The 27592-nt window shown below is 40.8% G+C and overlaps 1 protein-coding gene across 1 annotated transcript in view; it reads right to left on the bottom strand.

Annotated features, from left to right (window-relative positions):
* The window catches only part of LOC147725587 (progonadoliberin-2), a 50770-nt gene extending 27234 nt beyond the window's left edge, over positions 1-23536 (bottom strand). Inside the window, exons 1-2 of the mRNA XM_086964550.1 lie at positions 23391-23536; positions 9236-9319 (exon numbers count right to left, since the gene is read on the bottom strand). Coding sequence (XP_086820676.1) covers positions 9236-9319; positions 23391-23528 — 222 coding nt within the window. The 5' untranslated portion in view covers positions 23529-23536. The remainder of the gene's footprint in view (positions 1-9235; positions 9320-23390) is intronic.
* Between the last annotated feature and the right edge of the window lie 4056 nt (positions 23537-27592).

Here is a 27592-nt window from a genome sequence, read left to right as displayed (position 1 = left end):
TAATCTCTCATTCAAAAGAGAGTGAAGATAATTCCTCAGACTCACTAATCTTTTAATGAAGCCTAAATATGTGGATTAATGCTAAAACTTGCAACTGCTCAAATGGCAGGCAATGAATGGAGCCATGGGCGTCGTCATCCACCAAAGTTAGAGGTTCTAATTTTCTGTCTGTGTGGTCACAGGTTTAAATCCTAGCAGGTCCCATGCCTTTCATCATTCTGAGGTCGATAAAATGAGTACCATTGAGCTGGGTAACTATAACGACCTGTTGTTCAGCTCCAAGATACCTTTGGGTAAAGCGTGCGCTTTACAAGTTCTTATGTATACTTTATGTTACGATTTGCAGTATAATTTCCATTCTTCTCCCTTCGACAGGCTAATACGGAGATAAATTAACAGGTACCTTGGTGCATAACAGCAGTGTGCCATGGCGTGGTACTAGGAGGACATGATTAAAGTAGTAACTGGCATGTTAGTGTGTGGTGTGCACTACATAAATGAAAACGTATGTCTGAGGCTTGCACACTGCACAGTGAAGATTCAGACCAACTTCGGGCCTCATCATGATTATGTTGCATTTTGTGGGAGAAAATTTATGAAGGTGTAGAGGTGAAAAGTGCAGTGCACGGCTGCACTAATAGAAATTAAAGTCATAACGGCCAGAGCTGCCAACATTGGTGCTGGGGCACCAGGTTTGAGTCTCGGCAGGGAAGCTCTACACACAATTAAATAGAAAAAAACGAATAGTGAATGTGCAATTAGCTCCCGCAATTTGAGTACAATTATAATCTCATTTGCATCCACAAAGGTTTCGTGGCCATAGAGTCTATATTGCTATGCCTGCGGCTGCGCAATCCCAATAAAAGTTACAATCCTATCCTTTGCCAGGTTCAAGATGGTGCTTACTTCTCTTCCCAGCACAAGTGCGCCGCACAGTCATCCTCTATGCCTGACATCTCACATGACCAGTGTGTTATATTCATGGATTTTTGGAATAATGGTACAAGTAAGCGTCAGCTTGCTATTCCTGAGTCTTGCTGACAACCCATTTGACATGCCAGAGAGGAGCAAAGTCTGAGGTGACTATAGCCTGATCCGACCCCACCCGCAGAACGAAAATCCACCCCATATCATATTCTTGGCATCATGGCTACTGTCTACTACTTAGTCCTTAAGTTAATTTAACTGTGCTGTACTCGTGGAGGGCAGGTGGTCGGCCAGGACACTCACTGCCTTATTGACTGACTCAGTGGTTTCGTAACGGTTAGGCGGGAGTCAGGAATGGGCCCTGCGTGATGCTTCCCGCCTGGCGCCTTCCCGGACGCTTTTTAAAGTTTGCCGCTGCATGACAGAAGAACACTGCTCTAGGCTAGTACACCGTCCCAGGCGAGGCAGTAGCACTGTAGCAGGCACTCTGCCAGTGATGTCACTCAGTCAGTACCCTCTTCCTGGCACTACTTCACACTATCACACAGTAACCCCACCATAGCTGCCAAGGTTTCAGATTGCCAAGTGTGACATTTTCAAAATGTCAGTGTAATTATGAGTGACTTTTCACAACTATGAGTGACATCAAGTAATGAAGACCAGGGAAATAAATATCAGAAATAACAGACATGCCCAGGGGCTCCTCCCACACACAAATGTAGCCTGTGGTTAACTTTAAAGGTATTGGTAAAGTTTTGCGAACTCAACGCTATAAGCAACAACTTTTACCCTTTAATTGACTGTATGATGTGACCAGCTAAATGGAAGAACTATACTTTTCAATTCAACATTAAACTCAAAATTACTAAGTCGCAAGCGTGATTTGAAAATCAATAACATTTTCGCACCAGACACAAAAGCTAATATAAACTGCTCCCTCCGTTTAGCCAGTTGCGCAGCACATAAACCAGCTCGAACCTGGAAAATCACTGCCTACACATTAACAATAGACATTTCGGTAGTCAGTATTTCTGCTACTCTATTGTTGCCTGCTGTTAGACTCTCAAAGCCAACACCGGGTTACCAAACATACATCAGTCAAACTCCTGAAAGAAAGTATTTCTTCGAACATCCTGCCCCTGTGGTAGCTTCACGCTTTTCCGACAGGGCTTGTTAAGCAGTGTGATTAAATCAATAGCCGCAGTGACGACAATGAGCACTCTGCTCTCAGCCTAATCTCCTTACCCAGCCCCCGCCACATTTGACTCTCTCCCCCCACTGACCTTAGCCAAATGAACTTCGACAACTTGGTAGTAGAACGGAGACTCCGCAATCACACAGTAAATGGTGGCACAGCATCTTTGGGAGAGGCGGCCGCCGTCAGAAGCCCGTTTACGGCACTTCAAGAGTGTTGGCGCCAGGATGTGAGGAAATCGCACCAGGCGCCGTACTGCCAGCCGCAGCGGCAGCCAATGAGTTAACGCACGACTTGTGTCTGAGAGGGCAGGCCCCGGGGTCCCAATAATTTTAACTGGGTGCGTCTTGATGTCACGTGATGTCAGCGCTGCGGCAGGAATCAGCCAGCACCCTGCCTGCAGTTTTGCAACATTATAGTAGCAAGCATGGCAATGAAGCATTTGCGCACCGACTGGCTCTCAGAGCAGCCTCCGATGTTAATGACTGTTTCCTGGAGTCTGCAGGGAGCGAAAGCTGTCAGCAGCCGCCCCCCCCCCCCCCCCCCTTCCGGGGCACACAGGTCAGAGGCACCTGCACACATACGCGCGCGCCCCCAGCAGTGCGTGACGATCCAGAGTCAAGTCAAGTCAAGTCAAGTCAAGTCAAAAGAATTTATATAGCACGCTACATACCCAGAGGGTCTCAAAGCGCTTGAGGAAGGGTGGGGGGATTACTTGTCGAATATCCAAGTTTTAAGTTGCTTTCTGAATGCTAGGTGGTTCTGAGTGAGACGAAGGTGAGTGGGGAGTGAGTTCCAGGTCTTAGCGGCCAGGTAGGAGAAGGATCTACCTCCCATGGTGGTTTTATTGATGCGAGGCACGGTAGCAAAGGCTTGGCTGGAGGAACGTAGCTGGCGGGGGGGGGGGGGGTGTAGAAGGAAAGTCGAGTGTTGAGGCAATCGGGTCCGAGTTCGTAAAGTGATTTGTGTGCGTGGGTTAGGAGACGGAAAGTAATCCTCTTATTGACGGGGAGCCAGTGGAGTTTTTTCAGTTGACTGGAGATGTGGTCTTTACGTGGGATGTCGAGTATTAGTCTGGCTGATGCGTTCTGGATGCGTTGGAGTTTTTTCTGGAGTTTTGTGGTGGTGCCGGCGTATAGGGTGTTTCCGTAGTCCAGGCGGCTTGTAACCAGCGCATGGGTGACCGTTTTTCTGGTTTCGGTGGGGATCCAGCGAAATGTTTTTTTGAGCATGCGAAGAATGTTGAAGCAAGATGATGAGACGGCGTTGACCTGTCTGGACATCGAGAGTGAGGAGTCTAAAATGACGCCCAGGTTCCGTGCGTGGTCCGTCGGGATGGGTGCTTTTCCAAGAGCCTCTGGCCACCAGGAGTCATCCCAGGCGGAGGGGGAGGTTCCTAAGATAAGGACTTCTGTTTTATCTGAGTTAAGTTTTAGACGGCTAAGCTTCATCCATTCGGCTACTTCTTTCATTCATTCATGAAGGTTGGTTTTGGCGGTATTAGGGTCTTTGGTGAGTGAGAGGATCAGTTGGGTGTCATCTGCGTAGGAGATGATGTTGAGGTTGTGTTGGCGTGCGATGGCTGCGAGGGGGCTCATGTATACGTTGAAGAGGGTGGGGCTGAGTGAAGATCCTTGTGGCACGCCGCAGATGATGAAGATGACAATAGCAGGGCTGCTTTCCAAGTCGGACCCTTCCTGGCAGTTTGTGTAGTCACTCAGTGTTACTGTTACGTTACTTCAAGTTAAATAACAAAAGCAACCCTAACAGTAACACTCTGTGCAGGGCAGCGCTATCAAAATCAATGAAGTGCTGCATTGTGTGTAGACCCGGCCCTGATAATTAAGTGCCGGTGCTAAGCACCAGAAAGCACCGGTACAAATTAAGCACTTCATACCGCCCTTCTTCAGGGGATAAATTCCGGTGAAGGTAATGAGCTTGGGTGCGGGCGCAAGATTCCTGTTCCAGCACCACAAACAAACCACATAGTTGGCTGTCACCAACATTTGCCTGTGTCAGGCTTAACAGGGTTTAAACCCACAGGCTTCTAAGGGGACATCCCTGAGGCACACTGGGAGCTGAAACCTCAAAGTAATTTAGACAAAAAGTAAAAAAGGTAGTCAAATAATGCCTGTGGCAGCTTTTCCGGATCGGCACTGATGGTGTGGAAAGAAAGGAACTAGTGTCAGCATGCTGGGGTGATGCCTACAAAGGTATCTCATCTGGCGCGGACGACACCTATAATGCAGAGGCGGAGATGATTGGCGCCACCTACCAGCTTGCAGAAGAACTGCTGAAGATTTTCCGGATCTAGTTTAAAGCTGGAGAGTGATCAAAGGTACGGAATCTGCGGCTCTATCAGACATATCTATTGCTTCCGGGATGGAAGTGTGGTGAACATCTGTTTCTTTCACTTAGGAACTCTTAAAAAGGTAATGCAGTCTCTATATTTTGTGAAGAACTTAACAAGTCCCAGTAATCAACTCTTGAAAAACCTTTTTGTATATTGCCCTCACAACTCAAAGTGCCAACTGAAGAGAATGTGTACCATATTAGACACCCACCCTGTAAGGAAAATAATATTCCTTTCGGACAGTTTTTAAGACAAACGAAATTGTTCACAGAACGATGATTTTTTAAAGCATGCAGAGGTACTATCGACCAAACTTATCAATAGAGGATATCCAAAACGTATGGTGAAACAAGCTTTTAAAAGAGCTAGATACTTTAATAGAGATAATCTCTTTAATGAGAAAGTCAAAGAGAATCAAATGGATAATAGATTAGTATTTGTTAGTAATTTCAGTGGAGTGAGTAACAAGATAAAAAATATAATTATTCGCAATTGGAATTTAGTAACCAAAAAGAATAAAGATAAAGTACCAAAACCAATGTTCGCGTTCAGACGCAATCGGACTATAGGAACAGCTTAGTCCATACCTACAGGGAAGATAACAAGAAGACCCAATTGACTATAGATAAGAACCCACTCCCTCTAGGTACTTTTCCATGCAGTAATTGCTCAAACTGTACAAATATAATCAAGGGCGACTACGTGGAACATAAAAAAAACAAACATAGAATAAAATCATATATGAACTGTAGATCCAACAATATGGTGTATTTGATTAAATGCCCCTGTGATCAGATATACATAGGAGAAACAGGCTAAGAATAAATGAGCACAAATCTGCTATTCTCTGCAACAAAATAGGTGCTCCCTTAACAGACCACTGGAAAATTGCAGGACATAGTGTAGATGATCTACGGTGGTGTGGTCTAGTACTAACCGTCCAAAACAGCAGAGGAGGGAACACCGACCCTAAACGTAAAAAAGGCGAACAATTTTTCATGTCCAGATTTAATTCAGTAAGGGAAGGACTTCACACCAGAGAGGACTGGGAAAGGATCCTATAAACCTATTGAAGTTTGTAAACACTGTTTTAACTAACATCAGATCAGAGATTATCAAGTCTGATAATATCTTAGAGACCATTAACTTTGATACCAAATAGGAACCCTATTGATATATATAAGAACTTTATGATTACAAGTCAATAGCTTTTTGAACGACAGGGCTACTACAGGAATTCGGTAGTATTAAATAGAGTCCAAAAAGTCAAACCACGAAAAAAATTATTGAGGATGGTCAAATATTCGTTAAAAGTATAGACAACGAGCAATAACTCGACTAGCTAAATTCGTGGTGTTTAATAAAACGCAAAGCAGTATACATCTTGAAAAATGCACATAGCTCGAGAAGGATAATTCAGAGATCCGTTTTAGTACATGAAAAGTATGGCAGAAAACACGATGCCCAATACTGTTCCATACAACATTAAATTAATGTGAGGATAACAAATACTATAAAAAACGACAACTGTAGTCCAAATAACGTGCGTCGCACATATATGACGTATCGCGTTTAACTACGTCCGGCGTGAGCACGTCGCCTAAAATAATTCAGAGATCTATCTATGTACATTAAAAAGTATGGCAGTAAACATGATGCCTAACACCATTCCGTACAATTTTAATTAAATGTGAGGATAACATATATTACAAACAACTACAACTGTAGTCCAAACAACGTGCGTCGCACATTTATGACGTATCGCGTTTAACTATGTCCGGCGTGAGCACGTCATCTAAAATCCAGCGAGAAATCCTTTAAATAACAAACCATCAAATGAGAGGCCAAAACTTCGATTAAATCGAGACTGTGAGGAGCGGAGAGGGGTGCAGGGAGGCTGAATGAAGACTATCAGGTAAGCTTTGTTTCCCCGAGGCGGATCCTGAAACGCAAACGATCCCCCAGACCCAGTCCCAACCTAGTACTAACACCGCTAATAATGGCAATTGTTTTTGCATAATTTATCAAAATAGGATAACAATAGCCACGAAGATATACGTTAAATAAATAAAAGAGCGTACAATGGTTAAAAAGATGTTCCACTTAACCGGCAGGCTTTTTCTGAATGGTGCAGTAGAAACGAAGACACCAATATTTATAATGTTGCGGGAGGCAGCACTGCGAAGGATGTTAAATGGATGGCAGTAAACGCAGTAGTTAAATTAAGACCGTTCCTGAGTACATACTTGAAAATAAAATATAATTAAGCATAGAACCGTAAAACCGAATTTACCACTGTGCTGTAAAAATGTAAAATGAATTATAAGAGCCAGTTAATCCATCAAGATAAAACAAATGAGATACAAACAATGTAACCCTTTGTAGGTGAAATTGAAAGAAACACTGCAAACACAGTATCTCAGCACTGGGAGAAGTTAAAAGAATCCAGTCACGCTGCTGTGAGGGCCATATAACCCTGTCAATAGGGTGAGTACCATGTTTTAAATAATCAACTAGAAACAGATCAGATTAGTTTCTTTATATAAGGATCACCATATGTTTCTGATGTGCAGGTAATACCTGTAATTCCATCTGAATTACGATCAGCCTAATGGTAGTGTGTATGTAATCACACTGTAGACAGTATCAACCAATGCACACCTTACCCTAATGTGTATACGTATGCTTCCTTATAGTGACACTCTTTTAAAAAACGGTGGCCCCCCTCCGGCTTTATCCTCATCATTGAGTTCCAGAAATGCACAGGTAATATTATTTAACAGAGTCATTGATAAGCTGCAAACAAATTGACAAATGAATAGTGACCACTCAAGTAATAGTCACCTTCTGTTATCTTGTGCCCCTCCCAGAAAGGAAGTTTATATTTGACTTGGCAGACCAGAGCGTCTTTTCTATGATCTACAATATGAACATGCAAACCTCCAATTTATACGAGAGGCATAATTAAACATTTGCAGGTATGCACAATGGTTTATCCTTTTAAGAGCTACCTAATAGTGACTTGAGGTCACATAGTCAGGAACCTGAATGTATAGCCCACTATAACTCAATTGCCACACTATTAAACAAATAGGAAAGTAGACTTGTGTAGAAAACAATGTATAAGACTCTTTGAAAACTCGACTGTGCCTTGATAAATGTAAAAGAAATGTGCTTTCTTAACAAAATCTAAAGATGTATCTAATTGTACGTTTTCTTTGTATAGAATTGTTTGTCCTGATGAAGGTGATATCATAATACACCGAAACACTGCGTTGACACCCTTGACAACTCTGAATTTTGTGGTTTTGATAATCTTGACAACTCTGAATTTTATGGTTTTTATCTGTTACAGATGTGTATAGTCACTTTAAAAAAAAAAATAACAACATGAAATTTTTTTTATTGTATGGCACTGTATTGATGTTATCCATTACTGATTTTATTGATTTGTAATAAATTGTGAAATTTGTTATAACAAACAAAGATTGTTTTATTAATTTGGTGTAAATCTCTTGCTTTCATTGTATGTCTAATATGGTACACATTTCTATTCAGTTGGCACTTTGAGTTATGAGGGCAATATACAAAAAGGTTTTTCAAGAGTTGATTACTGGGACTTGTTAAGTTCTTCACTCCTTTTCTCCTTGTCCCTCATTGGATCAATAAGGAGGCCTCCTTTTCTTTTACTTGTGTCTCTATATTTTGTACATCATAGAGGCAGTTGCTGCTCTGATGCTAAGGTAGGTTACTCTGATAGTGTCTACTTTGGCCTTCACAAGACATTAAAGTATTGGCAACAGTGGGTGTCAGATGCAGCTTGTAAGACTCCACGAGGTATGAAGTACCAGCATGAATACCCCAGGTCTTGATGGCTGTCTTTTCAAAATGTACAGGACTTTCAAGGTGATTTTGTATTGTGCATCTATACATAAATTTCCAGGGACCAATTCATAAAGAAATTCTGAAATGTGTATACAGAGGTTTGCAACCTCACATGGATGCATATTTCTGGATTTTAAGAATTCACAAAGTATTCCTTGAAACCTGGGAATATATCAATTTGACAGAAGTGAGAATTGGTTGGAAAAAAGGTTTCTGAACACCAACAAACAGGCAAGTTATTCGGTGTTCTTAATTTTCAAAAGCATCAACACCCTGGAACTTCCTTTCTTGGAGTACAATATACAAATGCGGAATTTCACTCCACTGTGGTTTAATGTTCTACATGGACACATTCAGGTTTTATGAATTCCAAACCTGGAATTTTACGTGTAAAACAATGTAATACTTTCATGCACTAAAGACTTTAAAAATTGTGAATTCAAGGTCCAGATTTCGCACAAGCTGCATGCATTCCCTCTTCCCAAGAAGAAGTGTATTGCTTAGCTCCATATATTGGTGGATCCGCTATTGAGAACAGTGCACTCGAGTGGGCAGATCTTCTCAGGACTGGCAGCAAAATCTTGTAATACCCTCCCCATCTCCATTAAAAACAGGAGTGACCATCATGCCTTCCAAACAGTTCTTAAGTGTGGCCAGGTCCACAATCACAATACCTGTCTCTACACTATTTGTGGGCCTGTTGATCACTGTCCATGTGTTTTTGTTTGTCTTTAGCAACAATAGGCCCTGTTGGCTTTTGGTCCACCTTATTTGCTTGTTTATTTTTTATTTGGACGTTTTACGAAGGGCAGTGAGCCGAATTACAAAACTTAACATTAGGGTTCAATGACTAAACAGAATGCTTTGTTTCTTACCAAAATATTTTTCACAATTGTTTTCCTTGGGTTTCTGAAGTAGGCACACTCATCTCCATCACATAGTTTGATTTCTTCGGAAACCTAAAACACAGTTAAGACTTTGAGGCGTGAGGCAGTAGAAATATTATTACAGCATGTAAAAAATAGAAAGCAGCTACTTTCCCAACAAAGATTAAGGAGAAACTATTGAATTGTATGCAAGGTAAATAAACATCTTAACCTTCTATCCAGAACTTGTTTATAATTATAGGACATTGGCTTTTTAGGCACACATGGTATGTACAACTAACAGAGCAAATGCGAAAAGGGTGTTTGATTTGCTTTCAACAGTATCCAATGATTGTAGGTGATATAAAAACATTTATCAACATAGGGAAAGCTGATAATGTAATGCTCCACTTTCTTTTGACTTGTCATGTCATTAAATATGTATTGCTATTAGCTGTTGTTACCAAACAGGATTATATGTCTGCATTTGTTGATCATAATTATTTATAAGGCGCAGTGTCTAAGATTCTGCCAATATTTATAAGGAAAAAGCTTAGAATTATAGCAGCAAAAAATGCATAGTCCTTTATCAAAATGTACCTACTTAGGGAGAGATTTACTAAGATTGTACGTTGTGTTTGCGCCACAAAAGTGATGCAAAATGGGGCGGAATCTTTTTTTTCTAATTTAATTTCCAACGCTAAACTTGTTTAGTGCTGCACGTATACAAAGTGGGAAAAGCTTTCCCTGGTGTCCAGGCATGTTATTTTGTACAGAAATGGTACCCTTCCTGTACAAAACCTATGCTAGACTCACACACCCTAGCGCTATTGCACTTTGGTGGTGCGTGGCGCATGGCAGCTGTAATCAGCACCGGTGGAAGGGGAGGAGAGAGCCATACCTTTAAAAATATGGCGCTCTCCTGCACCTTCCCTGCCGCACAACGCAGCGCAGCCTCATGGGGGCCTGCGCTGCATTACGTGCAGATTTGGTAAATCTCCCCCTTAGAGTTTATTTGTGTGTTTGATTGTAGGGTTGAAACTTGTAAACAAGAGCTACATGGTGTAAATGCCTACAACATAGTAACAGATTGGATGGCCAAGCCTTGAGAAATCTACTCGTCTGCTTGCTATGGCGAGTCATTTTTTATCAGAATGAGCTGTTTTTTGGGCCCACCGGCCCGGTCTGGTGAGAGCTTGGGTCACATTTGCTGTGTGTTCAAAGACTCAAGTCAAATGTTAGCCCATGTCTTACAAATTGCAACTTATTTTATCCTAGAGATTGGTGTTTACTTTTCTTTCTCTGACTGCAAAGTTAAAGAATTTTCAAAAGTGAATTGCCTAGCAATTTTGCTGTGCACACAACGTTTAGATAGCTTGTGAATAAAATGTGCAAACGTTTAAAATATATTTCAGCAGTTAGGCACTTTTTTGTAATTCTGAAGTAAAATGGAAACAAAGATTAATGGGATTAAAACAAAGCAGAATATTTTACTTGGTGATGACAATTGATTAATAATATATAAGAGCAGGGTTGAGAGAGACAGGGTGTAAGAAGATGCACTCAGTGTTCTGTGGATTCATGTTTCAGAGTGAGGTGTACATTCCAGTCCCAAAGGGTGTTTATCTAAACACAGTCACAAGTTGGCGGCTTTAAATAATACTGGGTGACAACTGCATAGTCCACTGCATAGTCATGTATTATAATGATCTCATTGTGAGTAAGAGTAAAAGAGACAATCGTTAACCCCTTCGCCGCGGGGCTAATTCCCCCGCGGCACTGGGGGAGGTGGAGCGCGTGCAGCGCCACTATCCTTGTGAGGAGCTCAGCTCGTCATGACCACGCCCGTTTAATGGAATGCTCAGCACCGCAGGGGAATTAGCCCCGCGTGTGAGCGTCGCACGTGTCATGACGAGCTCAGCTCGTCACGAGCACACAGCCATTGTGCCTCATGACGAGCTGAGCTCCTCATGAGCACGGAAGAAGTTAAAGTGCCCTACAGAAAAGAGGTAGTGGAACTTTTGATCTTCAGAAATTGCAGCAACCTAACCTGGAATCAATGGTTGTAATCAATGCTACCATGTCAAAGGCCCTGAGTGGTCAAGTCCCACCCCCATCAGAACAAGCATTGCCACCATTCACAATCCCACAATGCACAGAACATCACCTGAAACGAAGGATTTGGTGTCTCAGTGCTGAACTAAGTTCTGAAGCTAGGTTGTTGGGGGCACTGAAGGTGATGCTTCACAAAGCTGGATTATAACTGTCTAGTCTCTATTTTCTACATGAGTTTGCTGGCAAAAAACAGTAATTTATGGATAGGTCTGTCTCTAGATGTCAAAGGGTTCACAAGTCTACTTTTTTAGCAGAGTTAAATTAGATATATTTGAGAGAAAACTGGCACATTCCTTGAGAAACAGAAGTGCTCTTTAATTCCTTTAATTGGTGGGTGAATGGGGCCATATAACAGCACATGGTTTTGAAAGTCAGAGCAGACAGGAATAGGCAGATGGGGGATTGGCTGAGCTGGTGTTTTTCTAGCATCAATGTGTGCCTTGATTTGTAAGACTTCATCTTTGCAATAATTGGCAATATTGGGGGCATTCTATATCGAGTGAATAATAAATCGTTTCTTGAGGAGATTGAGACAATGTTTAATAGTAGAGAAAAGCTGCCAATGGGTTAGAGGAAGAATTAGATTTATTTTAAAAGTATTGTGCTTTTAAATCGATTACCAGAGCTCAATGTAGTTTTAGTTGTATCTGGGGTCTTAATGATTCCAGTACTTCAGGTGATTTAGAGGCGCCCCAACATATTTGCAGTTTCCAAATTCGACTTTAACTTTCATTGGCTGCTTGTAAATACCAGGCAGTAGCAGAATGGTGTTAAAGATGTGATGTGAGGGAAGTGATCTTCTGTTGTAGAAATCTTTAGGCTATGTAGCAGACATTTCCTTTATAGTCTTGAAGCATCAATGTTAGTGCAGACAATAGCGCTTATACATGGATCTTTTTAGATAATTCAAAGCGTTAGTACCCGAATTAGGGCTAGATGTAGGTGGGTTAATACCGGTCGGTAACGGCTGAAAATCGGTAAATTTCCCGTTACCGACCGGTATTTAACCGATGTAAGAGGCTGGATTTAAGGATTCGGGCATTTACCGATTCATTATATTAAGGAATCGGTAAAATACCAATTCCTTAATTTAAAGAATAAGTAAATTACCGAATCCTTAAATCCTATGTAGGGAGCACTCAAGTGAGTGCATTTTTGGTTTAAGGATTTTTTATTTACCACCAACTACAAGTTGGTGGTAAATACCGTACACCTTTAAAAAAGCAATTTTGTACTTTTTCAAAAGTGCCATGTGGCAGACGTACATGCCCTTAGGGCATGTATGTGCGCCACATGTGCACACATTCACGATTCAGGGGTGGAACAGGGTGTCAATGTGACACCCTGCCACCCTTGAATATGCTCCCCCTATTACCGATTCGGTATTTACCGAATCGATAATAGTGAACGGCTTCCCATTCATTCCTATGGGCCTTCAGGAATTCCTTATTACCGATTCGGTAAATACCGAATCGGTAATAACGAATATTACCGAATCGGTAAAATTTACCGATTGTTTACCTACATTATATTTACCGATTGTTAAATACCGAATCAGTAAAATTTGGTATTTAGGAATCGATAAATAGACATTACCTACATCTAGCCCTTAGTTTCTTAATTTTTGATGGGAGTGACCCATATGAACACAATGGTTAGGTCAAAGGACATTTTGAGAGCATCTTTCATCAACCTCTGGTAGATATGACACAAACAGCAGGCATTCCCAGAGAAATGCATATTACATTCAAGCAGTATTAACACTTCTAAAGTGAAGAGAACAACAAAATAACATTTCCAAACCAATTTAGAGAATTCAGAGACAATTATAATGAGCAAAAAAGGACACAAAGATCACTCAAATTGGACAGGACATGGATGTTAAACTTTTAAGTAAAAAGCTCCCACAAAAAGTAAAGTGCCAGTGAAGAACGTCAGCTCACGGATGGCCAAGACCTAGGCTCAATTTCAGGCTGAGTGCAATGGAGTGGAAGTCGGATACAGCAAGCAAGTACCTCTTTTCTCCAGCTGCTGGGAAAGTTCCTTCTGATCAGTTCTTCAGCCCCTGCAGAGGCCTGCTTTTGTCTCCATCCAGGTCTCCTGTAGAGTCCAGTCCTCTGTGGTCTGCTGCGCTCTCTTGGAATCAGACAGTCTTCGGCTTCTTGGGTCCGATTCACAGAACTAACTTAAGACAAAAACCTAAACTTACTACCATTTTGGTATTCACAGACGGCACTTACTCATTGATGAGTAAGTGCCTTCTGTGAATACCAAAATGAATAAGTGCCTTCTGTGAATACCAAAATGAGTAAATGGTAGTAAGTTTAGTATTTTGTCTTAAGTTAGTTCTGTGAATCGAGCCCCTTGTGTCCATGAAGCAGGAAAAAGGGAGGCCAACATCTTAAGAACTGGAAAGTAGCTCCAGTCCCTGGGTGATAGCAAGAGTCAAGAGTCCTCAAGTCTTTGAATGACCCCTCTTCTTCCAATAGGGCCTACTTCTTCAGGTGAAGGCTAATCAGGTCCACAAATGCTCAGCAGAGATGGTGGTTGAGGTGCCAGATTTATTCTGTTCACTATCACCAATTGGAAAATGTTCTCACTGAATCATGATCTTAGCCTATGCCCACCTCCTTTTGTTACACGTCCTCTTGAACTTACTGTAATATTGCCCAGGAGACCCTGTTGCAAAATGATAGACCCAATCTGCCACTGGGCCGGTGTCTCTTGAGATTTCTGCCACTCCTCTATTTAGATGAGTTCTCCTCTCATCTGACATAGTCCAAACTAGTTCTATTCACCAATGTAACCGAACACAGGCTGTCTAAGAGAGTTCTGAGATTCAACAGAAGCAGTCTATACAGGAAGGACAATTTTCTCTGACATGTGTAACTGCAACCCAGCCAGAGCAGCCGTGTCCATTTGAGTGAGGTGTAAGGTCACACTGGAGCCCACATGTGACATTTAACTTTCCAAGCCACATGCATATTCTCTGCACCATTTACAATAGACTTATAGTGAAGTTAAATTACACCACATAGGGAAGTTCAATGTACAGCATCTCTTTTAGGGGGAAACACAGACACTTTACTACTCTTTAGGAGCAGTAAAGCATACAAAGTTCTAAAGCCAGGAAAATCAGACTGGAAATAAAAGGGGAACCATAACAAAAGTGATGTAATTCCTAAGTTACTCTTTGAAAAAAAACATTACATATGGCAACAAATAAGTCAGCAACATGATCGGTCCAGTCTAAATTAAGTGAAGAAAGTTGGTTAAGAGAAGATTAGGTTAAGGATATTGCTTTTGTGTGGTTTTCAAAGAGTGTAGTTGGATAAGTTGCAGGGATAACAGATATTTCAAAGAGGAAAGGCCATGGAAATTTAATTTTTATACTGATAAATGCTATTATCTAAAACAAAATTGTGAAGTTGTAGTGGAGAGCCAATTTATTTGTTAACTCTAAGAATTAGGTTATTAGTCGAGGGGGAGAGACCCACTCAAATAATAAACACAGTCCTTGTCAGCGTGAATCACAAAACTCACTAAATAAACTGCGCTTAGCCCTCTATTAGCATGGCACAAAAGCAGTCAGACTTAACTTAGAGGCAATGTGTAAAGTATTTATGCAGCATTCAAACAGTAATAAAGTGAAAAAGGTAGGCAGACAAAATATCGATATTTGAATATCGACCTACAATAATATCGATGATTTAATATCGAAGGGACAGAATATAGAAGGTAAGTAATATCCATTGCTTTACTATCAAAGGGACAGAATTTCGAAGGTAAGTAATATCTATTTTGTTAATATCGGTGTCACTAATATCGATGTCAGTAATATCAATGTTAGTAATATCGATGTTACTAATATACATTTTTATACGATTTTTATTTATATTATTATGTATTTAATATGTATTTTTTTTTAATGTAATTTCAGTAAATTTTGAATTTTAGTACCGTAGCGGGTTGTGGATTTATAGGGGAACAGGGTGGGAAGTAATATAATTATACTAAATTAATTGCAAATTTGTAGGAATTATACATTAATTTTAATCAATTGGTGATTAATTTTTATTAATTGGTAATTAATTTTAATTAACTGATTAATTGATCATTATGTTCTGTAGCAGGTTATGGGTTTATAGAGGAATAGGGTGGGAAGTAATTTAAATGTAATTAAGTAATAATTTATTTTCATTAATTGTTTTTGCTAATTATACTAATGTTAATTAATTATTAATTGGAAATTAATTTGTATTAATTGGTAATTAATTTTAATTAATTGATTAATTGATAATTATGTTCTGTAGCGGGTTATGGGTTTATAGGGGAATAGGGTGGGAAGTAAATTAAATGTAATTAAGTAATAATTAATTTTCATAATTTTTTTGCTAATTATATTATTGTTTATTAATTGGTAATTAATTATTATCAATTGGTATTTATTATTAATTTATTGTTACTTAATTATTCATTGGTAATTATGTTTTTAATAATTATGTATTGGTATTTGTAAATAGTTTAGATTTATTTAATAATTCATTGTTTAAATATTTTAAAATATTAATTTATTTATAAGTGTGTTATTTTTAACTTCTACACTATACAACACTTTCCCTACTGTTGCACTCTCTGGAGTTGGAATGGTAATTTTTACCCCTACGCTATCCAACACTTTCCCTACTGTTGCACTCTCTGGAGTTGGAATAGTCATTTTTACCCCTACGCTATCCAACACTTTCCCTACGGTTGCACTCTCTGGAGTGGGAATAGTAATTTTAACCCCTACGCTATCCAACACTTTCCCTACTGTTGCACTCTCTGGAGTTGGAATAGTAATTTTAACCCCTACGCTATCCAACACTTTCCCTACTGTTGCACTCTTTGGAGGGGGAATAGTAATTTTTACCCCTCCGCTATCCAACACTTTCCCTACTGTTGCACTCTCTGGAGTTGGAATAGTAACATTTTACCCCTACGCTATCCAACACTTTCCCTACGGTTGCACTCTTTGGAGTGGGAATAGTCATTTTTACCCCTACGCTATCCAACATTCTCCTTACTTTTTTAATGTTTTTTACATTTTTATTTAATTTGTATTTATATTATTATTTTATGTGTATAGATGTATTTGTATTTTAAATATTTTTTAATTATTTATGAGTTATTAAAATAATTATTAAAAGGTATATATATTATGTATTTTATGTATATATTTAATTCATTTTTTATTAAATTATGTATATTAATTTTAAATATCATAACATATTTTTAACTATGTTTATTACATTTATAAGTATTTCATTTATTTTCCATATTTCTTTTAATTAAAAAAACTATATTCTTTAATTACGATATTTTTGACATCGATATTTTTTTTCGATATTTTTGTACTTACCTTGTTGGAGATAGGATGTCGATATTGTTGACATCGATATTTTTGTTGCGATATTTTTGTATGTCGATATTTTGTATATCGACATTTTGTCAGAAATTCGTGAAAACACTACCAAAGAAACATTCCCAAACCAATTTAGAAATATAGAGTAGATTTTAAGAAATAAAATGACACAAAAAAGACAAAAATACAATAAGTAGAACTGGAGATATGATTTTTTTAAAGTTTCAGGTAAAAACCAAGAAGCACAAAGCACCATTCACCGTTATTTGGTCATGCTGGAGCGGGTCAAAGTCACAAGTTCAAGCCAACCACAATGACGTGTGGGTTGGATACAGGGACCTGGTATGTCCCAGTGGAGAGTTTACCTTCTCTCATAGTCCGGTGCAACACGAGGAGCGTCAGCCGTGGCTTCACGTAGACGGGAGCCGCAAGGATATTGCTGTTCTTGCCATCAGAGCTTCGTGTTGGCGGGTGATGCAGTCGGTCATTGCTGATGTGCAGAGCAGCTTGGCATCAGATCTTCACTCTGGAAAGAGATGCGGGCGTCCAATTGTAGTTGCGAAGAACACACAACTTTTCACCTTGAGCTCTTCCAGATTGCATGGTGTAGGAGTTCACTCTGACACCATACAGGGGTCCAGAACCTAGGGAGGCTTCATTTGGGGGTCAGGACTCATTCCAGCAGATGGCAGTAACATGGTCCAGGAAGTCCAGTTGGTGCTGGTCAGCTAGGCACTTGCAGGGGAGGCCTCTGGAAGTTTGTTATGTCCCAGTAGCCCAACAAGAAGTCAGCAGACTCCTCTTTAGAGTATCTTCTGAAGATCCTGGATTCAAGGCAAGCAGGTCCAGTCTTCTTTCTTCAGACAGCAGGGCAGTCCTTCTACTGACTCCTCAAAAGGTTGAGGATCTTCTAATGAAAGGTTCTGAGGTTGCCACTTTTTTACCCAGTGCCAGGATGTGTGTGGGGGGTCATTCTCTTTGTCTACCCATAAACTGGTTCTAGTCAGTTCTTTCCCTTCTCCCAAGTTTGGCTCCAAACTGTCTAGGGTGACAAAGGGCAGGCGGGCCCAGGTGGGAGCTGCATATGCCAGTGACAAAGTTGGCAGATTCAGAAGTCAGGAAAGAGGTGGGCACAGCCGACAGGATAGCCTTTAAAAGTCAGGAAGGGCAGAGTACAACTCCCCAGGCCTTCCTGCTCAGGAGAGGAACACCACTCCCCACACCCAAGGCCCATTTGTCTAATGTCTAGAAGGAATACACATCACATTACATGACAGCCATTAAAAGTAATGCGACACTGGACACTGGTCAATAGACACGTGGTTTAGGCAGAAAAATGACAACTTTCTAAAAGTGGAACTTTCACAACAGTAACTTAAAATCTGACTTTACCATTTAAGAGGATTTAAAATTACATTTTAAATGAGTGGAAGAAGTATCTCTCTATCACTCCCAAATGGAAGTCATCATGTAACCCAGTGTTATTTTATGGGGGAGGTAGCCTTGCTACAGTGAAAAACGCCTAAAGGAGCCAAACTTAAGTACACATCTCCTACCATCTTCCTATGCTGTTCCAGACATGACAGGGTTCAGACAACCTTACAGCAGCAGTCCGTGCAGGTAATTGCATTGGGGCGGGCGGGGCGGGCAAAGGAGATGTCGACAGATGACGGTATAGGAATTCTTTATTTATTTAATTTTCCCTATTCCGTTGTATGTCGAATTCAACCCCCACTCGCCCCACCCTGCCCCCGCCCCTCTGCCCCACTGTTCTTACCTGCACGGACCGCCGCTGCAACCTAAGGGGACAATGCAAAGTTAAGATATCTTCCCAGCAGTATCCCGATTCCACAGTAGAGATTTAGTGACGTATCTGATAGATGTTTGCTATTTTACAAATAACACAAAGTTGAATATGGAGTGAAGACTTTAGTGGGGAGGAAATATTTCCTGTAGACGTAACTCTAGAGCCTAAACGCTGGTTTAGAGAGTTAACTCTGTATAAATATAATGCAACTAACTGTAACAATATGAAATATATGGGCATTACCAAGAGCGGAATGGTAATGATTTCACATAGTATCTGAAATAGCTTAATGCATAACCTTGATAGAATCAGTTGCAATCACACTGGCAATGACATTCAATAGTAAAATAAAGCTGTAGATTTCAATGTACGTAGGTAGCGCCCACTATAAAGCGATGTACCTCTTGGTGCTAATTGGTTGTTGGTAGGATCACATGAGAGGTTCAGATGTCAAAGAGTGCCTTTTTTATTCCCAAATGTGAAACAGGAGAGAGTTTCCGTAGACAAGGGGTTCCTGAGAGGAGACGTAAGGACATGAAAATATCTGCTGCGGGTGATTCTCCATGAACGATTGTAGCCAGGACAGGACAGGGCAGTGCCCCTCACTCCTGCCTGTCTCAGTCTCTCCAAAGGATCGGGTGGGCCACAGTATCGAAAGCTGCGGACAGGTCAAGCAACACCAGCATGGCTGAGGCGCCCCAGTCCGCAGATTTGCGGATGGTTTCAGAGACTTCAAGAAGTGCGGTCTCCATGCTGTACCCTGCTATGAAACCCAATTGTGAGTCACAGAAGCAGTTTTTTAAATCTAGGAATTCAGCCAGTTGCTTCTGGACTTCCTTTTCCAGAATTTTCGTTGGAGCTGGCAGAAGAGAGATGGGCCTAAAATGATTGTGCTTCCCTGGATACGGATCTGGTTTCTTAAGCAGAGGCAGCAGAAAAGCTTGTTTCCAAGTTTCCAGGCAGCTGGGTAGGTACCATATGACAGGGAAGAGCTCCAGATCTGGTTCAGGAGCGGATTGAGCCAAGGGGCCAGAGATCTGAAGAACTGAGCCAGGCAGGGGTCTCCCAGAGAGCCAGACTTACACTTGTACAATTCCCGGAGTGACACCTTTGGTGACAACAAATGACATTCAGACCAGGTCCCAAGAGGGTGTGAGGTAGGGCTTTGCATGTGGGAAGGGGGGCACATTGAATGATGAAAGGTGGAGTAGATCATTTGGATCTTTCCCTCAAAGTAGTCTGACATGTCATTGCAGAAATAATCCCTCAGCCTATGAAATGTTTTCATTGTCTCTTTGCAGAGGCCTTTAGCCACTGGATCATAGGATTTTCACCAGGAACGTTCCAATTTCTTGCAAAAGCTTTTCTCTGTTCTTAATTCAGTGGATAACCGGGGGGCTGAGGGTTTCCTTCTTGTGTGGGGCGACCCTGTCTTAAGCGGAGGTAACCCTGCAATTAAAGCTGGATACATCACTGTCGGGATCACCGGTCAGCTGGGGGAGAGTGTCTTGAAGTACGAATCCCATAGCTTCTAAGGTGACCCCCCTTCCAGTTTCTCCTCCTGTTAGGAATTGACCAGGAGTTAGACTGTTTGGTTTTAAGCCTGAAACTGAACAGTACCAAAAATTGATCCGTCCAGGTCAGGCGTACGGGTGCCTCCACTTTTAAAATGGGACTGTTAGAAAAGATAAGGTCAAGCATGCGGCCCGCCGTATGCATAGGGGCAGTCACTAGTTGTGAAAGATTCCGACCTTCAAGTGTTTCAACCAGCGATGATGCCTGGGAGTATTTTTCATAGTCCACATGGTCGCTGAAGTTGCCTAATACAATAAAATCGGTGTACTATAGAGAGAGTTGAGCGATAGTGTCACTAAGCTCTAACAGGTAGTAGAGTGGACTGTCAGGAGGTCTGTATACTAACATCCCGCCTACTGAGGAGGAGGAGGATGAGAATCTGGCACAAAAGAACAGAGCCACAATGCTCCCAATGTGTTCCATTCTCCTGGTGGATATCTCCCAGCCACCCCTCAGGATAACAGCCTCACCCCCTCCTCTCTTGTTGCCACCACGCTTGGCACACATAATCCAAAAGCCATTGGATACCGCCCGCATCAAGTTGGGGTTAGTGCCTTCCCTCAGTCAGGCTTCTGCTAGAAACATAAAATCCCAGGAGTTTGACTCCAGGGATAGACAAATGTCCTCAGCATGTTTGGGTAGGGATCTACAGTTAAATAAACAGGCCTTGATATTGGTGCTATTGGCCAAGGGGGATACCGATGGGGCGTCTGGATTATCATGCTACCACTCACCGACTCTGATAGCCACCAGCTTAAAGAGGCATGTGCTGCAGCAGAACTCAGAGGTGTCCTTCTTCAGGTCTAACTTGGCCTTACCCAAACAACCCTCTTTGTCCATATTAAGCAGCTGATCTCTCGGCCAGTTAATATGGGTCAGATTCAAAATTCAGGCAGCAAGGCTGGCGTTGGCTGCAATCCAGACGTGAACGTGCACCAGTTGCGAGCATCGGCGTAGTGGCTCCTATTAAATAGGGGGTTGGGCCGGCCGGCTGACGACTAGACCGTCGACCCTCAAGATGGCGCCCAAAAATTTTCCAACAGGGATAATAGAAAATTGCAGCATCAAGCAAGGCAGGCAAGCACGCCATAGGCCCCTCTTGTCTAGCACAAACCTGGTAAGAGTGCAGAGAAAAATTCAATGAGAAAAATTGGAGGTCAGTGCTCCTGCACCCTGCAACACGCAACAGTGCCGGAGCCTCTACTACCCCAAAGCAGAAAGTGTGATCACAGAGTTCATAAGAACAGTACATAAACACAGTTTAGAGCAGGTTTAAAATTATTTAAAACAAACGGGCAGCAGGAATACAATTAACCCCCACTGGAGTCCGCTGCGTATCCGCATCGTGGCTTACATTAAAGAGGGGTTGGGCCTCCCAGTCAACGACTGGAACACCAATGGCGCCCACAAATGTTCCAACAGGAATGAAAGAAAATGGCTACACCCTGCATGGCAGGCAAACACGCCAGAGACCCCTCTTCACCAGCACAAACTAGGTAAGAGTGTAGAGAAAACTTAAATGCGAAAAACTGGAGGTCAGCGCGCCTGCACCCTCGAGTGAATGCGAGACCTGGCTGAGTGTTCTGGGAGGGGAACCTACAGGGACACCAGATTCTTTTGCAGATGTAGCTTTTTTTCATACTTTGAGGTGTCCTCCAGATCTGGTTCAGGAGCGGATTGGTTTTAATTGCACTTACCTTCTGCCTTGTGTGTTGTTTCTCCAAGTCTTGACTCACAAACTGTTCACTGTTCACTATGTGCAACGACTACTAGCGCTTTATACTACTGCAAGTCATGTATTTGGTTTATTGTTCTTCACTAACTGCAAAATTATTTGTAAACAAGAAGGTCCAGGGTGCATAGGTGAATGTAGATGGTGATTAATGATGGAGGTACATGGATAAGTTGCGATTATGCTTCATCCTTTTAATTTCTGGATTACAGTGTTAGACAAGGTTCCTTTGTAAAACCTATGCCCCCAATACCCAGCTCTGTTTGGTGCGAAGCAAATTTACAGTCATGGTAAGGGTCTTTCACAATAATCTGAGACATCATGGCCCGTCTTAACTGGCACTATTTAGTAAATCATAAGGGTTACATATAACAGCCAGCTTTATGAGCAGTAATCACAAAAAAATGGGGTAACCCAAAAATAGCCCTAAGGACCTGGGTAACTTATGATACAGACAAACAATGATCAGATCGGGAAAAGCAACAAGAGGCATAGGAGAACTGAAAATATCAAAAGATCTCCTACCACTATATGGAAAATCCTTATCCACAAGAGCCCCTTCTCTAAGCACTCATCTTTATCACTTTATCCATTTGTGGATCTAAGAGTTTTCAATATATTGTGTAAATTAGAATGCTGTTTGAGACTGACTTATATGTAATTAAACATTCAGAAATGCAATTATGTGTATTTGTCTTAATCGTCTGGTTTTGAAATCTTGTCTGCTGCCCTAACCTCGTTACTGTGGATTGAATCTACAAGACTGTTTTTCTTCTTTTCCATATAGTGGCAGGAGATCTTTTAATATAGTCAGTTCTCCTATGCCTCTTGTTGCTTTTTGTAATCGGACCAGCTTTATGACCAGGGCAAATTTTCCAAAGTGAGTCTTGCACAGAAAAAACAATACAATACATTTTTTTCCCAAATATATTGGTTCAAATGGCATGTATCTTAGATACAGTTTAGAAGATGAGCTGTCACAAAATTATCATACCACAAAAGCAGCTGGAAATATATTTATTTAGACATCAGATATTTATGTGACCCGCAGACACGGTGAATGCACAGCTGAAAAATGTGTTGCAAGAGAAAGTGTGACTATTAAAACATATCATTTAATTGCTGGTTTATCCAGAAAGGGAATGCTGTATACCCCCCTGTAGATTTGCTCCAGTAAGACCAGATATATTAAAGCCCAAACTCCTATGAACGAAATATTGGAACTAAGGCACACCAAGATGAAGGGATTGGCTAGGATCACACAATGTGATCAGTCAGGTATCTCCCATGCAGGCATTAGGCTTTCTAGGGAGAACACAGGGTTTGGAAATATGTTCCTTGGATGCCTCTTAATAATGTATCTGTACTTCAAACGTATGTTTAAAAATTCTGAATAGTAGCCTGAGTTATACCATTTTGATCCAAAACCTAACATCAGACTACCTTCTGGTAGACATGTATGAACAACGGCTATGCTTTAGGTATTACGTACGAATTCAGGCTGATGAACAATGGGAGAGACATCACTTACCTCTGGAGACTGGGAGAAGTCCAGCTCCCTCTTACCGCCTGGATACCACCCATGAGACCAGTGCTGAGCATGTGACAGGTGGGCACTGGCAGCTGCCAGCACAAAGACCAGGATCAGCAGCTTCCTTTGACATGCCATGGTGCCAGCGGTAACACTTCCAATCTGATCAACAGAACAACAAAACCAGGGTCAGCCATTCACATGTGTGGATTAAAAGCAGCTCTTGTGGAATACCAGTGGCAGTCAACAGTGGGTCATTCTGGTGCCATTTTATATCATTCTAGCAAGATTACTTTTCATGCAAACTGATTCCATTTTGTCTGGTCTTCTTAAAGTCTACTTAAAAAAGAGAGAGTTTTCCCCACTAAACCCAGGAAGGACCGGGAGATAAAGTAACCAAAAAAAGGATTTCCTTTCTGTGTATTCAAATTCTAAGTAAACAGTGACATTTGTTGTAAATAATTACACCAACAGACCCCCAAGGCACATTGCATTTAAGTCAAAACATAACATTAGATGTATCTAAATGTATTTTATTGATAAGTTTAAAAACAGTTACTTTCATATACTCAGTATACACAATTTCGTTAAAAACACAATCATATAGGTTATTCTCAAAAGAACATTTTACATAAATTCAACCAATTTATCATCACATAATACATAATCAAAATCAATACAATTTTAAAAAGAACCCACTATCCCCGATATTTATTTTGGATCAAACTTTTTTAATATATTACGGGACCCTTGTTTTTATCAACTAAATTAATACAAGGTACCAGGTTAAGTGAGGACGTCCGTTTTTCTACTGTTCATTGTAAGCCGAGTGTGTTGATATACAGAATATATTAGACACGTATAGGGCGGTTTCAGTATGTCTCCTTCAAACAATGTAAAAATGAATTTTGGCACAATATGCTTGTACCAAAAGGAAACTTATTTTCTAATTAGTTGTAGGTTTATATGCCCTATCCAAAAGAGTAAATACCACACATATTTGTTAACATTAATGGAACTTTTTCCATATAGTACATATGATTTTCTAAACAGTTATTCATGTAACCATTATTTTATGAGGACAAGTCATGTTCAGAGTGTCTCATCTTAACTGAGCTCTATACAAGTATACATTTCATGTATTTAGGATGTTACATTTGATCTAATGCGCTAACAGTTAACATAGAAAGCTTACTGGATCTGATTTTGACAATTTTCCATTTCTGCAGCGTCAGTGTTATATATCAAGTACTCAAATTACCTTATACTTATTTCTCATCCTATAACATCGCTACTGCTTGATATAATTGTCCAGGCTAGACAGTCAGTTGGGTACTATCTCACTATTCTTTCCCATTCTTCTCTGCTGTTAAGGCCCTCAGTATATGATCTAAATTTTGACATGAAGAATTGTTCTCTCTGTTTGCGTCTTATCTCAGTGTTCCCTCCTCCCATGGACATCTTGATTTTTTCCAGTATAAACCATTTAAGGTCATCTTCCTTGTGGTTTTCTATCGTCCACTGTTCAACTAAGGGGGCATTCTTCTTATGATTTTTAAGGGCTGATCTATGTTCCGATAGACGCAAACGCATTTCTCGGCCAGTTTCACTGATGTATCCCTTTTGAAATGGACATATCAATAGGTATGTAACATTGGATGTCCTGCAGTTGACATGTTCATTCATCCAGTGTGATATACCATTGAGTTCAACTCGGTCAGATTTAATAATGGACCTGCAGTGGGAACATGTTCCACACGGTAGATTGCCACGAATGGGTTTGCCCTGGTCGATGCTCAGTTGGCAACTTTTTTTAGGTTCTCTATATGTTTGAACCAAACAGATCCGGATCGTTTTGTTTCTTCTATATGAAAAAGTTGGTTTAGGTAAAGGTTTCTGTCCTTTTCTATTTAAAATTGACCAACTTTTGTTAATTAGATTTTTAAGTTTCATACTCATACCATTATAGTCTGAGCCCATTATAAATTGCCTGATGAAATAATAAGGATGAGGTGTTATTAAATTAACCATAACTCCTGGACCGATCCCGGTATTGCAGAATAATATTGCCTTAAATGTAAGACAATCGCAATTTTTCCTTCCAACAGTAATATAGTAAAAACCTCCCAATACATTGCAAAACTAACTAATGTTATGTATCTATTTTTAGAATGAAGATGTTTTAAATAGTCCTGAGGAAGGTGTTCCAAAATAAAGAAGCACCGAAACGAGTCGACATACTTTTTAAAATTGTATTGATTTTGATTATGTATTATGTGATGATAAATTGGTTGAATTTATGTAAAATGTTCTTTTGAGAATAACCTATATGATTGTGTTTTTAACAAAATTGTGTATACTGAGTATATGAAAGTAACTGTTTTTAAACTTATCAATAAAATACATTTAGATACATCTAATGTTATGTTTTGACTTAAATGCAATGTGCCTTGGGGGTCTGTTGGTGTAATTATTTACAACAAATGTCACTGTTTACTTAGAATTTGAATACACAGAAAGGAAATCCTTTTTTTGGTTACTTCTTAAAGTCTATCCTGTCACTTATCACTCTCTCACCTCATTGTAGTTCAGTGCATCAATTCATGCAAGAAGGTTGAGAGAAGTACAATGCCTTCAAGTCTTTGGAAATAAAATAGGACTCTAAGGGGCTGATTACAAGTCTGGCGGAGCATGCCGGTGTTGGTCTCCCGAACGCCCTATTAGGAGTTGGGTGTTCGGACCGCCACAGTCCTGCTGCAGCCGCAAGGGAACCGCCATTGCCTGGCAGTGTTGCAGCAGTGTAGAGGCGTTCATATGCTTGACAGGGCTGCTGCGGTCCCGCCAAGCATATTAGGAGTTTCCTTTCCTCCAGGGTTTTCATGGCAGTTCCACCTCCATGAAAACCCTGGCGGAGAGGAAACAGAGGGGGCCCTTCCCTTAGTGCCTCTGCGCCCTGTGGATGGGCCACAGCGGGCACAACTTATTACCCTCTGTGTGCATGTACATCAGTTCATGTACAACATTGTCTTTGCAGTCCATGGCATGCAAGAACTGTCTTTGGCATTCCCATTGCGGTGCCTGTTTTTAGAGCCACTGTTGAGGAAACTTCTAATCTGGCAGCCGGCCCGACCACAGCTCTGGAGGTGTGGCCGCCGGGAGGGCCCAGCGCCGCACCGCCAAAGTTGTAATTGGGCCCTTCGTTTGCAGCTTCTTTTGTCTGGTGGGGTTCGTAGAAAAGGGGGGCATCACACTGGAATTAAACAAGAGCTAACATTGAAAGAGAAACTGGCTTAGGGGTTTGTTTAGCGTCCATTTTAGTTTCATATCGATGTTACATCACTGAAGTCATAGGGATTGCAAAACTTCACGTGTCACACAAGGAACAAGGGTAACAAACAGCCATGTCCATTCAGCAGGAGAGTAGTAAGGGTATATTATGTGGGGTGTATTGCATTTTGGACCACACTGTCAAACATATTACTAAAGCATGGTTTGGTAACGCACTGCCATTTACGGAGAGCACATTCTCCATTGCAATAGCCACTAAATTGGCACAGAGAGCAGTCAGCTTTACTGATAAAACTATATTGTGCACAAACAATCATATGTGAAAATAGGGTTTCAGCAAATATTTATCCTATGCACATTAACAACAAAAATGCCTTGATTTGTTATGATCCTATTAAAATCTATGCTTCCATCACAATTCAGAATTACCAAAAAGTTTACTCGTGTGTGCTTTTCTAATGGCAGGCTGATATATTTTGAAATATTTGTAGAGTTCCTTTACAGGTATATACATGCTGTTGACATTCTGCCTCCTTTTCTTTCACACTCCCTTACCATAACAAGAGCCACAAGACTCACTCTACAACATCCTCTCCCTTTGAAGTCAGAGAAGAAAAGAAGAGTAAAATCTCAATCTCCAAGTTAAAAAAACTAGCAGCAATATGTCAGGAGACTTAGCCTGACATTTGACCTCTGTCGTTGAACACACAACGAATGTGACAAGATAAACACAAAAATAAAGGCATCTTTATTGGTCTTTCACCATCTGAAATCCAGAATGGGTTTTTTGGGGGTGCTACATCCCTATTTTGAGCAACTATGCAAAGAAGCCTCTTCGATGATGCGCTCTTCCAAGAAGTGCAAAGGATGTATTTTAGCTGGATGCTGGTGAAGGCAGCATGATGGATGCTCAG

The sequence above is a fragment of the Lissotriton vulgaris genome, chromosome 3_2 (genome assembly GCF_964263255.1).
Source record: "Lissotriton vulgaris chromosome 3_2, aLisVul1.2, whole genome shotgun sequence".
Lineage (NCBI taxonomy): Eukaryota > Metazoa > Chordata > Amphibia > Caudata > Salamandridae > Lissotriton > Lissotriton vulgaris.
Note: the sequence above shows the minus strand (reverse complement) of the source record. Positions and strands in the feature narration are given on the sequence as shown.